General features: G+C 49.0%; 1 protein-coding gene and 1 long non-coding RNA gene across 2 annotated transcripts; one reads left to right on the top strand and one right to left on the bottom strand.

Annotated features, from left to right (window-relative positions):
• The first annotated feature begins 9,968 nt into the window (after positions 1-9,968).
• LOC108042876 lies at positions 9,969-10,626 on the top strand. The gene is made up of 2 exons (XR_001769230.1): positions 9,969-10,015; positions 10,083-10,626. It is a non-coding gene; the product is annotated as an uncharacterized LOC108042876 (long non-coding RNA).
• Positions 10,627-12,024: 1,398 nt separating this feature from the next.
• On the bottom strand, positions 12,025-14,169 carry LOC108042860 (cytochrome P450 4e3). Its single transcript, XM_017121331.2, has 6 exons — positions 13,953-14,169; positions 13,679-13,788; positions 13,170-13,519; positions 12,743-13,112; positions 12,513-12,684; positions 12,025-12,455 (listed from the first exon to the last, which is right to left on the bottom strand). The coding sequence occupies exons 1-6, from the start codon at positions 14,110-14,112 to the stop codon at positions 12,025-12,027; spliced, it is 1,593 nt and encodes a 530-aa protein (XP_016976820.2). The 5' UTR covers positions 14,113-14,169.
• Positions 14,170-14,719: the final 550 nt, after the last annotated feature.

Raw genomic sequence — 14,719 nt, 5'->3', positions numbered from 1 at the left:
AAAGGAAAGAAAGAAATAAACGTTTGTGCATGCGTTACAACCACTCACACACACACATACAGCCCCGAAACGAATACACACACACAGACAAGCGCCTTCCACGCACAATTGTATTTTGATTATGCCCGGTTTTGGTACGCCGCATACCTCGGATACTTCTACGCACAACAATGCCAAGTCCCCAACCCCAAATCCAGTAACTCCCTATCTTGTAAGACACCCCCCTCCCCACACCCGCCAAAAAAAACCCCAATCCAATCCAAGCCAACTCTACCCCAACCCAACGTCCCATTGATAGCCGCCAAGTTTGCCGTCACATCAAATATTTATGGCGACAAGAGAGCGAAACAAGTTGAAACGAAATAGTCGAAAGTTCGGAATTTAAAATTTAACTACAAGGACTCCCTGAATTTCAACTTGGAAATGTATTAAAGTCGACAGCTTAATCCTCAAAGAAAATCAATTTAAATGGCTTCATTTAATTATTTCAATTAACATGGCTGGAATTATTACTGCAAAATTAAATTAAATTGGCGCTTTGGGAGTACGTAGAATTATTGAATGCATAATACAGAATTTTAAATTTACCTTCTGATTGAACTTTATTCTAAATGTATAAATTATATCATAGTCGACCGTTCATACCTCAAAGAAAATAAACTGAAATGGTTTTATTACAATAATTACATTAACTTGGCTTAAAAAATATCTACAAATGTATTTTAAATCATTAGGAGTAGGAAAAATTTAACATTTTACTTTTTTCAATTTGTTATTTTTATTCTGAAAAAAAATTGTGTGATACAAACTGGTAACTATCCACCTCTTTCCTTCTTGATTTTTAAATACGAAAAACGGCTGTTTATTTTACTATAAAGAAAATGGTGCAATACCAACTGGTAACTAGCCACCTTTTTCCTTCGCGGAAAAATCAAGGATGATTTCCTTTAGTATTGGGTTTGCTTGAAAGTAGAGAAACCTCGGATTTGTTTACTGTACACGCTTTACCTTAACAAATCAGGCATTTTTAAATTCCAACTCTGTTTAATCTATTTATATTTTGTAACGCAGTTCTCTGGCCGGGGTAGAATCTCAATCGGGGCCAAGGAACCTATACAAGAAATTTATATAGAAGGGTGGGACCTGTAGTAGGAATTTGTATGGGAAGGCTGTAAGGCGCCCTCTACACGCAAGAGCCGTTGGTCAAACCGATCTGAACACGAGGTTGACGCCAAGGCATTTACTAGAGCGCCGCCTAGCGGCCTGCAGTGGGAATAAGGCCGCCCACACTGCTTGGTGCGAAACCCCGGGAGGATCCTTCTTGAGGCATACCCTGGGGATAGGACGAGGTACTCGGTGGGTGATCGCACTGCTTGGTGGGGAACTTGGGTGAGACCCGTCAGTAATGCCCTCTGGTGGTGGAGGACTGCTTGGTGGTGAATTCGGATGATTCCGATTGGTGTTGACTGCGGGGGCTACGGGGAGGGGGGACTCCGCTGGGCATGAACGGCGGGGTTGATCCGTTCCGGGTGAGCTTAGGGTCTACGTGTGTCTACTCTCCGGATATACTCGGAGCCTACGGGCGTCTACACTCCGGCTATACTCGGAGCCTACGGGTGTCTACACTCCGGCTATACTCCGGAGCCTACGGGGGTCTACACTCCGGCTATACTCGAAGCCTACGGGTGTCTACACTCCGGCTATACTCGGAGCCTACGGGTGTCTACACTCCGGCTATACTCGGAGCCTACGGGGGTCTACACTCCGGCTATACTCGGAGCCTACGGGGGTCTAAGGAGGGAGCTCTCGGCCGAAGTACGTCGTGTGGATGCGAAACCAAACACACGGCGTAGGTCGGGGTCGAGAACGGGTGAGGTTAGAAGGAGGGGAGGGGTATTGGTAAAGAAATAACACGCGGGGTTTTAGTTATTTAATTTCAGGCTTATATTTGATAATTCGTGAAAGTGGTTCCCTGGCTGCTGCCCTCACAATGGGTGTTCTTGCTTACGTGTAACCTTGAGGATGTCAACTGGTATGGTGCGGATGAGCACGGTGAATCTCAGGCTAGGCGTTTGGCTTTTTAATCGCGTGTCGGAGGATTATTTGTGCACACGTCTACTCGCGGTAAAAGTCGAAAACCAAAGAGACCGAGTCCGATTTCTAGCGATCGTACTTCAGCTCGCGTCGTGTTCCCTGACCCAGTTCGTTGTTATCGATCGTGATATCGATTGCCCCTCCCTGAGGAGTGCGATAGCGGGTTAAGGGGGTTCTGCCCGTGGTGCGTGTCTCGGCTTCAATTGTAAACACCAGCTTAATTAGTTTTTTTTTCTTAGTTGCTATTACTTTATATTGATAACTGGGGTGGACTCCATGTCCAAATCTTAAGGCTAATTTTAATACTATACTAAATGCTACATATATGGACTCCGATCCTCGGCACGATTAAATTAAATTTGTACGCCCTCAGATTTGGGCGTTACATTCCCTCCTTACTTCGGGGAAGGAAAGAGATGTTTCCCGCGCCGTTTGGCTTTAGGGTGACTTGGTGGGAACCCTCCTCGGTCGGGACCCTGAAGCGCTGTCGCGCGGTGCGGGCTGCAGGACGTCGGGCGCAGATGGCTTGCCAGACGGCAACCGGGACTTGCCCGTCGGTGGTGTTACACGTCCATCCAGCCGGGAGCGGGTGGCACTCGCCACCCGGGGGTGGACGGTTTTCGGCGGCCGAGTGCTCCAGATCTGGGGCTGCCGTTGCGGCCTGCGGGTTGTCGTCCGGGTTCGAAAGCCATTCTTGTGATGGCTCCCAGCATAGTCTCTCCATGTCGGGTGAGATCTGTCCCAGCAGGAGGTCTAGCGTTGTGGGCGACATCCCCATCGCGGTATCCGAGGGAGTGGAGGCTGCTGTTGTGGGGAGGGGAAAATCGTAGGCGACTGTCTCGGTGTCCGGTCCCTGTCCGTCAAGGGGGAGTGTGGGCTGGGCCGCCACGTCGAAGAGTGTATCCCTTGGCGGTGGTGGACACGGAGCTAGAGCGAGCGTGGGCTCCTTCCGTCGGAAAAGCTGCCCGGTGTTCTCCTCGTCGTCGCTGGGTTCCGACTCCCACTCCATGGCTTTGCCCGTCGAGAGGGTGGTGGATGGTCCGATGAAAAACTTTGTAGTCGGACCGCGGGAAAGCGTCACGCACGGCCCGCGAGGGAGGGAGGTGGACGGCCCTGGACCCATCTCTTCGTCCTGCGAGTAGGTCACCTCAACGGGGCAATCCGTCGGGAATCCGAGATCTTCGGCTGCCTCGGTCTCGTCAGGCCCCATGATGCACAGGTGCACGGGGGACGGTGGGAAGGTCACGATGGGTACCTCAGGTGGCCGATATGGTGCTTCTATCCGGATCGTCTCCCAGCTGGTTCTCATCAGGTAGATCCAGGACCCCTGGTGGTATCCGCAGCGGTCCTCGCCCGTGAAAACGTAGTGCGCCGCACCTTCCCTGGAATCGTCGTCGTCCTCCCGGCTGCTCACCGAGTGTGTCTCCGCGTTATCGGAGCCGCTCGCATCCTCGACATAGGGGGATTGCTCGTCCCGTTCTTCCTCCTCGTCGCTGGAGTAGGGGTTCGGCTGATCCCGGTAGTCCTCGCTGCGACCGCAAGGGTTATACTCCCTGTTACTCTCCGTTGACCCGGCTGGACTCGGGTAGTGCTCGTAGTGAGTCGGGTAAATCCGATGTCCGGCCGCGTCCGTGTAGTGCGGCGAAACTCCCCCGGCTCGGGGTGGCGTCGGCATCGACTCGTTCTCGGAGTCACTGGATTCCGGGGCGCAGTTCGACGCTGCCCGGCGGGATGATGTCCGAGCACTGGATCTGGGAGAGGATGGGGTCGCTCTTCCCGAGACTCCTGGCTGGCGCCTACCCGTCGGGCATGACCGGGTGGATCTCTCGGCGTACGCCGTTCCTGGGCGTAGCCGAGGATCTCGTGTGGTCGTCGACTGGCGGTTACCTTGAACGCTGGGTTCAAACTCCTCGTCGCTGTCGCCGGACGACAGTACGATGATGTCCATTTTCTGTCCGTCAGCTCTGTGAAAGAAACAACTAAACTAGCTTAGTTCTATTGATGCTTAGCAATAGGGTTAACTGGGCTGCAGCGAAAGAATCTCCTAACTTCGTTCTTAACGTCTTACTGGCTTATGACAAACTTAAACTTAGCGGGGACACAAAGGAAGGTTAGGGTACTTATGATCACCCCTCGTTGCTAATGGCGGTCGGTGGGCTCGGACTCTGGGGCTGCCCGGGTTGGTCGCCGGTGTCCTTTCTGGGAGTTTCGCTGTCTTCATCCTCGGGGTTACCTGTGGAAGAAGAAAAGAACGCTTTTAGTCCCCAATATTAGCAAGTCGCCCCTTCCGCTGGCCAGGTAGGCGGATTCGGACGACGTTGGGAGACGGGAAAGCGACCACCTTATACGGTCCGTCAAACTTTGGGGCGAGCTTTGCTGCGAACCCCTCTGCTGCTTTAGACAGATGGTGTTGTCGCACGAGGACCAGTGATCCCATTTCGGGCTTCCAGGTTCGACGACGCAGGTTATAATGTCTCCCCTGTTCTCGGCTGGCTTTTTGGAGATTGTTCCGCACGATCTGGAAGATCTCCTTCAGGCGTTCTTCTCTCTCCGATGGGCTCGAGGACGTCGTTGCTGTTCCGGGAGTTATGCTGTCGTACCAGGATCCGGGTAGCCGTGGTTCTCTAGCTTGTAGGAGAAAGGCTGGGCTATACCCGGTCGATTCCGAGACACTTGTGTTGATCGCGAGTGAGAGTTCTGGTAGCAACATATCCCAGGTGTTCTGCCCATTTTCCACGTACTGGGCGATCATAGTCTTCACCGTGCGATTCGCGCGCTCTGTCGGATTCTCTCGCGGGCAGTATGGGGCAGTGAATTGGGGTTCCACTCCCGTTTCCTTGAGGAAGTCTTTGAACGCCTTGCTGGTGAACTGTGAGCCATTATCGCATACCAGTTTCCTCGGGGCTCCGAAGTGGCCGATGATCCGTTCGCGGAAAGCTCGTATCAAGGTCGCCGTACTTGCTCTGCGTAGGGGTATTAACTCGACCCATTTGGTGAATATGTCGAAGAAGACGAGGAGCATGGTATTCCCCTCTTTGGAGCGGGGCAAAGGTCCGACAAAATCCGCACACAGAACTCCAAAGGGTTCGCTGACCTGTCTCGTTAGCATCTTTCCGGCCTGTTGTCGCTGTTCTGACTTGTATTTCTGGCACGGGATACATTGTCGCACGTGTCGTCGCACGTCGCGGAACATCCCCGGCCAGTAGTACTTCTGCGAGATCCTGATGATGGTTTTCCTAATGCCAAGATGTCCGGCGGTGGGGGCATCATGGCATTCATGTAGGATTCGATCCCGATGTTCGGCTGCTACGCACAGCTTCCAGGGCACGTAGTCCTGGTCGTCTGGACGGTGGCCGAGATGGCGATATAGTTCTCCGTTTTCAATGATGAAGTCGGGGAACTTCTGGGGGTCGTCCCGAACGTCCTTCATCTTTCTTTGCAGCCATTTGCACTGGTGCTCGCCGTCCGTGAGTCTCTGTAAGTGCTCTAGTGGTTGCCGGGAGAGAGCATCGGCTACCACGTTATACTTCCCGCGCCGGTAATGTACATCGTACTGATATTGCTGGAGCTCTAAGGCCCATCTGGCAATCCTTCCGGTGGGGTTTTCGATCTGGTCCAGCCATTTCAGGGCCAGGTGGTCGGTGATTACGTCGAACCTGTAGCCTTCGAGGTAGCATCGCAATTTCCGTATTCCCCAGACGATGGCCAAACATTCCTTTTCCGTGGGCGAATAGTTCAACTCCGCGGCATCGAGTTTGCGGCTGACGTAGGCAATGACTCGCTCCTGGCCGTCGATTTCCTGGGTTAGCACTCCCCCGAGTCCGTAGTTACTGGCGTCAGTTTGGAGCGTCATCTTGACGGAGAAATCTGGGCACGCCAGCACAGGTGCGTCTGTCAGCAAACCTTTCAGGAGATCGAATGCATTCTGCTGCTCCGATTCCCACTTCCACCGTTGGTTTTTCCTTAGCAGGTTCGTCATGGGTTGGACTACCGAGGCAAAGTTGGGCACGAATCGTCGGTACCATGAGGCCATCCCGAGACATCTCCTTAGTTCCCGTAAACTACTAGGAGGGCTCAGGTTTCGCACGGCGGCTACCTTGTCCGGGTCGGTGTGGATACCCTGGTCACTGATCACATGTCCAAGGTAGGCCAGTTTTCTCTTGAAGAAGGAGCACTTTTCCTGGTTGATGCGCAGGTTAGCTCTCCTCAATCGTTCGAAAACTTTGCGCAGGTTATCCATGTGTTCCCCTAGGCTGGCCCCAATGACAATAATGTCATCGAGGTAGGCGAACGCGTATGGGTCGAGATCGGGTCCGATCACGCTATCTAGGGCTCGCTGAAAAGTTGCCGGGGCCGAATGCAGCCCGAAAGGCATGACGCGCCATTGGAATAGGCCGCGTCCGGGTACCGTAAAGGCGGTACATGCCCGGCTATCTTTGGCCACTGGTATCTGCCAGTACCCGTTGCGCAGATCCAGGGTCGAAATGTATCTCGCATTTCTCAGTCGTTCTAAGATGTGGTTAATGCGCGGCAACGGGTACGCGTCCGGAATCGATTTCGCGTTTAGTTGCCGGTAGTCCACGCACATGCGCCACTGTCCGGTTTTCTTCCGGACCAAGACCAACGGAGCACTGTGCGGACTACGCGACGGTTCGATACATTCCTGCTCCAGCAATGCGTCTACTTGCTCGTCTATGATCCGTTGCATGGCAGGGTTCTTCGGAAAATAGCGTTGTTTAATCGGCCGGTCGTCCCTCATGGTGATCCGGTGTTCCGCTATGTTTGCCACCCCCGCCATTCCTTCAAATCGCGCTAGCTGTTCGCTAAGAAACACTTGGACCTGCGGATTAGTCTCGCAGCCGCGTTCCTTGCCCTCCTGATTGGGTACCTGATTCCCCTGGGACACAGTGCCCGTATCGGATGTCCCTCGTGGATTCTCGGCGTGTTCCTCCCGGCGTTTCCTGTCGTGGTCCTCGGTTGCCATGCTGGTGTCTCCTCCTGTGGGGCTAGTCGCGTCCTCTTCCTTGCATGCTGTGGCGTAATGCGTTTCCTGTACTCTATGCTGCCCTTCGGGCGCATCCCTGTCATGCTGTGACCCTGTCTCGTGGTTGGCTATGCCTAGCCGAGGTTCCGTTCGAAAAGGGTTCCTTTTCCGGGCTATGGCGGAGTCAGCCAAGGGCTCCAGGTGGAAGGGGTTCTCCACGGCAGGCGCCGGTCGTACACGTTCCTGTTGCTTGGGAGCTGTAGTGACTGTATCCCTATGGGGTTTTCCCACCAACCGTCGTGGGGCTGCCACGGGGATTTCCTGGAGCTGCGTTGTATCAGGAGAAGCTGCCGCGCACACCGCGTTCGGTGCGCCGCTTCTCGCTAGGGGCTCCTGCGTGTCCGTTGATGGATGTCCGTTGGCTGTGCCGGGCGTAGCTTCGGGGCTGGTTGGTCCTCGCGATCGGAGTCGAGGTGGTGGTTCTGATGGATTGCCTTGATCGTCAGGCCGTGGTTCCTTGTATCTACTCGCCTGACCTTCTCTGGGTCTTTGTCGGGACAGCGTGAGGCTTGCTGTACCGCATCGGAGGGTAGTGCCGATAGAAGCGAGGAAATCCATCCCTAGGATTAAAGGTTCCAGCATGGCGGGCATTACTAGAAGGGGAACCTGAATTGTCTTCCGGGCGAGCGTCACGTCTGCAAGGAGTAGCCTTGTTACTTCTACTCGAGACGTGTCAGCGAGATTAATCTGGGTGCGAATCTCCCTAAACTGGTGTGGCTGACCGACTACGTCGGCGATGTCCTGGCTAACGAAACTCCTCGACGCCCCGGTGTCGATGGTGGCTAACCGTACGTGTCCTCCAAGGTCGACTTCCGCGGCGATCCTTCCTCTCTCTACCCTAAGCGGTGCGGTTACTGTTGGTTCTCCGGAGGATTGGGTCCCGACGAATTCCGCCGGTCGAGGGGACCCATCCCGTTTCCCGGTTGTTGGCGCCGACAGCATTCGACTGTGCGGACGTCCCGTCGTCCGCAGTCCCAACAGAAGTACTGTCGAGGATTCCGGCAGTCGCGGCTGAAGTGTCCCGGTGCTCCGCAATTTCGGCAAGCATCCCGCACATCGATTCGTCGTTCGGGTGCGGTCACCCGGTTAACCCTAGCTGGCGGGGCAGTTCTGGGCTCTGGAGATGTACGGGGTGGGCTCCGTAGGGGGGCTCTCTCAGTGAACGTAGGTTGGGTCTGACCTTGTGAAGGGGAGCGGTACGCTGTTGGATTTCTGGTGGCGGGGTCATAGTTGTTCCTCATGAGGCTCCGCTTCTGAACGGCCTCGAATTCGGTGGCCAATTGGGCTAATTCCCTAATGGTCCGTACCTCGCTACGTCGGATATACATCTGGTATTCCGGCGCGACATTTTCGTAAAGCCTATCTAGCTCTTGGCCTTCGTTGTAGCCCGCATGGCGCATAAGGACTCGGAGATCTAGCATAAAATCTTTAAATGTTTCCCCTTCCAACTGCTCACGACTCCGAATCTGGTCGTCCAAGCGCTGGAGGTATCGGGGTGGGAGGAAAAACTCGAGGAATTCACGCCGAAATGTTTTCCAGTCCGCCCCTTGGAGGCGGCTTGTTTGGAACCATTTGTCTGCCCTGCTCGTCAGCAGCTCTGCCATGGCTCGCGGAAGGAGTCCTAGGTCTATCCCGTAGGATAAGGCCCGACTTTCGACCTGCTCGATGAAGGCTAAGGGGTCTGAATATCCGTCAAATTGGAGGCCCCATTTACGAATTCGTTCGGGGACGCAAACAACCTCGCGGCGATTCCGGTCATGGCTCGGCTCCGTGAAAGTTTCTTGATTACTGCCGACCGGAGAGGCGACAGTAACCGTGAGGCTAGGGGTAATTCGAGCTCGGTCTGCGGGGGAGACTCCGGGGATTGCGCCGACGCTTATGTTCGGGGCGGGGCCGCTGGGGCCGGTTTTGTCTTCCCCCAAAGGTGCGGGGCTCGGAGCACGTGATGAGTATTGTCTTCCTAGGTCGGCTAGTCGAGCCCATACCTCTTGGGTTTGTTCCGAGTCTCTAACTAGGGTGACAAAGTTTCGCCGCAAGTCGTCGACGAGCCCCTCGGCGGAGAACCCGAATTCGTCAGCAAAGGCTAGTAATTCGGCCTTCAAGCGGGAATAAATCCACCGCGAGGGAACCCCGGGATTGTGAAATAAGTGTGGAACGGACTCACCGGAAATTTTCTGGTCGGGGTCCATGTTTGCAGCGAGTCTTTGGTGCATTGTCTTGGAAAGATGTCTTCGCTTGTTGGAGTCTTTACGGGGCTTCTTGGGCCATACGTTTGTATTTTCACAGACACTCGATCGCGTGGACTATGCGGGCTCGCGAGTAAGCTCGTGGGCTTGATACCGGGCGCGTTCACTAGTTCGTCAAGGTTATTCTCCCCGGTCGGGACACTTTCGCGGAAACCGTTAGACTACGTCACTCACTCGGGGCCTACGCACTCCCCATACAGGTGGTAGTTTTCCTGGTCTTTCTCCCTATCAGGTCCCTGCTCGGGCGCCACTTGTAACGCAGTTCTCTGGCCGGGGTAGAATCTCAATCGGGGCCAAGGAACCTATACAAGAAATTTATATAGAAGGGTGGGACCTGTAGTAGGAATTTGTAGAGGGCGCCTTACAGCCTTCCCATACAAATTCCTACTACAGGTCCCACCCTTCTATATAAATTTCTTGTATAGGTTCCTTGGCCCCGATTGAGATTCTACCCCGGCCAGAGAACTGAGTTACAATTTTAATTATGAACGGTTATGTAAGCCGAGGCAAAAGCTGAAATCTGATAAGGATAAGCTATAAATACACTTAGAAGGTTAAAACATTAACTCAATACCAAAATGAATCTGAGACTGAACGCTCTCCTATTTTTGTTTTATTACTTTGGCGCAAGGTGATCCTTTTATAGAACAGAGGAATAAAATAGAGTCTGCATCATTTTAACAATGTAAATGTTTTAGATACGTTACCAGCTGTTTATTTTACTAAGAAGAAAATGGTGCAAAACCAACTGATAACTAGCCACCTTTTTCCTTCGCTGAAAAATCAAGGAAGATTTATTGATTTCCTTTAGTATTGGGTTTGCTTAAAGGAAGTGGAACCATGGATTGGTTTACTTTACACACTTTTTACCTTAACAAATCAAGCATTTTTAAATTGCAACTCTTATTAAGTTATTTATATTTTAATTATTAACGCTTATACAGCCGAGGCAGAAGCAGAAATAACGACAACGATAATCTATAAATACATTTAGAAGGTTAAAACATTAACTCAGTACCAAAATGAATCTGAGACTGAACGCTCTTCTGTTTTTGATTTGCGGCTTTGGCGCAAGGTGGTCCTTTTCTAGAACAGCGGAATCAAAATAGAGCCTGCATCATTTTAACAATGGAAATATATTGGATGTGTAATAATCTTATTAAGTACTAAATAAGCTACATTGTCTTAATTTTAATTGGTATATTATTAAAATATATATAATCGTAGATACTACATGCTAAATTGAGGATCACCGTTCCCTAAGACAAAGGTGTATGCGACTATGGGATTTAAGGGTTAGAATCTCTAATAGAACTGGATCATATGAGTGAAGGCCTGCTTCTTGAGTGAGCTTTTCTCCAGGGGAGATCCCGAGGTAGGTGTTTAGTCGACCATCCTTGGAGACCTTGGAGAAATTTAACTTCAAGGACTCCCTGAATTTCAACTTGGACACGTATTAAAGTCGACAGCTTAATCCTCAAAGAAAATTAATTTAAATGGCTTCATTTAATTATTTCAATTAACATGGCTGGAATTATTACTGCAAATTAAATTAAATCGGCGCTTTGGGAGTACGTATAATTATTGAGTGCGAAATTCCGAATTTTAAATTTACCTTCTGCTTCACCTTTATTCTAATTGTTTAAAATATATCATAGTCGACTGTTCATACCTCAAAGAAAATAAACTTAAATGGTTTTATTACAAAAAAAAAATTAACTTGTCTTAAAAATATCTACAAATGTATTTTGAATCACTGCTTAGGTAGTAGGAAAAATTTAACATTTTACTTTTTTAAATACGTTAATTTTAATATGGAAAAAATTCTGCGATATAAACTGGTAACTGTCAACCTCTTTTCTTCTCGAAAAAAAATTTTAAATACGAAAACCAGCTTTTCATTTTACTAAGAAGAAAATGGTGCAAAACCAACCTTTTTCCTTCGCGGAAAAATCAAGGATGATTTATTGATTTCCTTTAGTATTGGGTTTGCTTAAAGGAAGTGGAACCACGGATTGGTTTACTTTACACGCTTTTTACCTTAACAAATCAGGCATTTTTAAATTCCAACTCTCATTAAGGTATTTATATTTTAATTATAAACGCTTATTCAGCAGAGGCAAAAGCAGAAATCTGATAACAATAAGCTATAAATACCATTAGAAGGTTAAAACATTAACTCAATACCAAAATGAATCTGAGACTGAACGCCCTCCTATTTTTGGTTTGCACCTTTGGCGCAAGATGGTCCTTTTCTAGAACAGCGGAAAAAAAATAGAGTCTGCATTCAATGGAAATATATTGGATATGTAATAAACTTATTAATTACTAAATAAGCTGCATTGTCTTAATTTGTTTATTAAAGGTGTCGATTTGGGCGCTTAGTTCCCCACGACTGGGAAAAAATTGTAACCATATTACCAGAACAAAGGCCCTTTCTTGGCCTGTAATTGCTATTGAAATGTCTGGATAGAAACAAAAAATCAATTACCTGATAAAACTGAAACACTTCAATAAGTCATAATTAGTTAGATATACAGATAATTCATAAGGCTTTGGTTAATAATTGAATCGCTGGTAAGCAAACATTTATTTTTGGGATAAGACATATACCTATTAAAACATATATAATCGTAGATACTATATGCAAATTGAGGATCCCCGTTCTCTGAGACGAAGGTGGAGGCCATTATCGGATTTAAGGGTTAGAACCGCCGATAGAACCGGATCATATTTGTGACGTCCTGCTTCTCGTTTGAGCTTTTCTTCAGGGGCTAGCCCAAGGTAGGTGTTTAGTCGACCATCCGTGGAGACCAAATCATCGACTGCTGGAAGGACCTCAAAGGATCGCACCATCTTTGATATGACAGTCTTCAGTTCTAGAAGGGCAAACTTTTGGCCGATGCAGTTCCGGGGTCCAGCACTGAAAGGCAAATACTCAAAGGGACCGGGTTTTTCCTCCTCAAAACGCTCTGGTCGGAAATGGTGGGGGTCCTTGAAGACGCGATCGTTGTAGCCCAGCAGGATGAGTGCCAGATTAAGGGTGGTGCCCTTGGGCACAAAGCTGCCATCTAAGCAGAGGAACATTTAATAGTTTTATTAATTTTATATAACCAAGACTTGCTTACTGATATTGTAGTCCTTATCACAATAGCGACCAATAAAAGGAACACTAGGATAAACGCGCTGTACCTCCTTGATAAACATATCTAGATATTTCATTTGGGAAATCTCCTGAAAACTGGCATTTCTGTTCATGTCATCACCCATAATTTCGCACTGCTCCTGATACAGTTTCAGCTGGAATTTAAGTAGTACATAGGTTTAAATACATTTTGTAAAAGGTTCTTGAAAATACCTGAACATCGGGATGTCTCGAGAGTAGATACCCCGCGAAGGACACTCCCGAGGTGGTCGTGTCGTGGCCTTCGAACATGAAGGTGGACACTTCCTCGTAGATCTCTTGCCGTGTGAGTGGACGACCATCGATGGTGGAGGATAGTAGCGTGTCCAAAAAAGCCATCTTCTTTCGGGGCAGGGAAGGATCTTGCTCCTGCTGAGAACTTCCATTCTGCAGAGCCTCCACGCGCTTTTCTATGATGTCATAGGTGAAGTCCTGCAGCGTCTTAAGTGTTCGCTGATAAGCCGGAAATTCGGGGGTCAGACTAAAGACCCTATTGGAGCGCTTAAACGGATGGAATGCCCGCATGTTGATGTTGTAGCACATGCTAAAAGTAAATTGTAAGTGTTGAATCTGTAGTTAAAAGGACTATTTAAGGACTCACTCTCTAAAGGCCTGCACAATAGAGGAGTCGCGCTGCTCCATGGCATTGATGGGCACTCCCATCGCCGTGTCACAGATCACATCCAAGGTGAGGTAATTGGCGTGTTCCTGAAAATCAATGATACTATCTCCGGCACTCGCCTTCTTCAGCTGTTCCACGAACTTGCTGGAGTTCTCGTTCATCACCTCGTGGAAGTCCTGCAGGATGTTGAAGTGGAAGGAGGGCGTGATCATCTTGCGGTGCTTGTGCCATTTGATGCCATGACTCGTTAGAAGGCCAAAACCCAGCCATGGATGCAAAAGTGTGTAGATGGTGGACTTCTGTATAAGCTGCTGACTGTTCAGAATGTACTGAGGAAAATAAACATACATTTGAAGCGGTCTTAATTGAATTTAATATATAAAAGCTATTTGGATATGGTTTCTTAAGTACTAATGTGTAGTATACGAGTACAAATATTAATTAATATTTGGTTAGTAGCTTTTATAATAACTTTATCTATGATATACCTCCAGTTGCTTAGGATTGGTCACCACAATGTGAGAGCTGTAGCCAGTCCAGAAAAGGAAGTTGTCCTTGCCGTAGTCATGCCACCACTCGAAGAAAGTGGCCAGTATCTCTGTGGAACGAAAACACGATCGAGATTAGGTCAGTTCAATCATTGCCGCGAATTTCACCATGCCAAATGGAACTTCATCGACTGATAACACCCATTGAATCTTTATCAGTGCCCAGTCTAGACTGCCAGACGAGCCCCCATTGCAAGAGGTTTTTGGAACTGACCTGCCGGATTTTTGCCGATGCGATGGGCGTTGCCCAGAACAGGGATCGGAGTGGGTCCATTGAATTCCTTGAGCAGCCGGCGACGATGCAAAGCCCCAAGTTCAAAGTACACCAGCACGAGCAGTGGCAGCACCACCAGAGCCAGCACAGCGAACCACATTTTCAACCACTGCGATGGGGAAACCTGTTCGGGTAGTAAGCACTAAATACATGAACCGATCGCGGTTGAATCAGATGGAGGAATCGCTTGCGCCGCTTGCTTTTATAGCCATGCCAGGTTATTCTGCTCGCTCCGGATTGGTCCACCGACCGATTAGACCAGATAACTCTCCCGACTCTTCCTATATATGCAGTGCAATCACTTTTTGCATTACCTCAGAGCTGAAATCTCTGGTAGAATCAGTCTAGGCGGGTTCAAAGTCCGTAGTTCTCCTCTATTTTTATCTGGTTGCACCAAACATGAGATCGTAATCACAGGGGCGATGAGTGGCCAAAAATCCCATAAGCCGATTGTAACCTTTGAACGCTTTCCAAGTAACACGTCTGCACTAAAAAAGTATAGTACATATGTATAAAGATAGAAAAATAAAGTATAAGAATAATAAATAGTATAATAATAAAAATAATAATATTATTTATTAAAATCAAGTCATTTTCACTTTTTCTAACTCAGATTTAGTAATATACACAAGCATTTTACGTCTAAAAGAATAATAATAATTTTTTATATTGAAATCAAAGCTTTTTAAATTTTTCTAACTCAGATA

This window comes from Drosophila rhopaloa, unplaced genomic scaffold (assembly GCF_018152115.1).
Source record: "Drosophila rhopaloa isolate 14029-0021.01 unplaced genomic scaffold, ASM1815211v1 contig_2, whole genome shotgun sequence".
Taxonomy (NCBI): domain Eukaryota; kingdom Metazoa; phylum Arthropoda; class Insecta; order Diptera; family Drosophilidae; genus Drosophila; species Drosophila rhopaloa.
The sequence above is the reverse complement of the archived record's forward strand: the minus strand, read 5'-3'. Positions and strand labels throughout refer to the sequence as shown.

Excerpts from the sequence above, each read along its gene's own strand:
- LOC108042860 (XM_017121331.2), bottom strand. The coding sequence starts at position 14,112 with ATGTGGTTCGCTGTGCTGGCTCTGGTGGTGCTGCCACTGCTCGTGCTG. Across the intron at positions 13,789-13,952 it reads CATCGGCAAAAATCCGGCAG|AGATACTGGCCACTTTCTTC; the intron begins GTCAGTTCCAAA and ends TTCGTTCCACAG. Across the intron at positions 12,685-12,742 it reads CGAGACATCCCGATGTTCAG|CTGAAACTGTATCAGGAGCA; the intron begins GTATTTTCAAGA and ends CTTAAATTCCAG.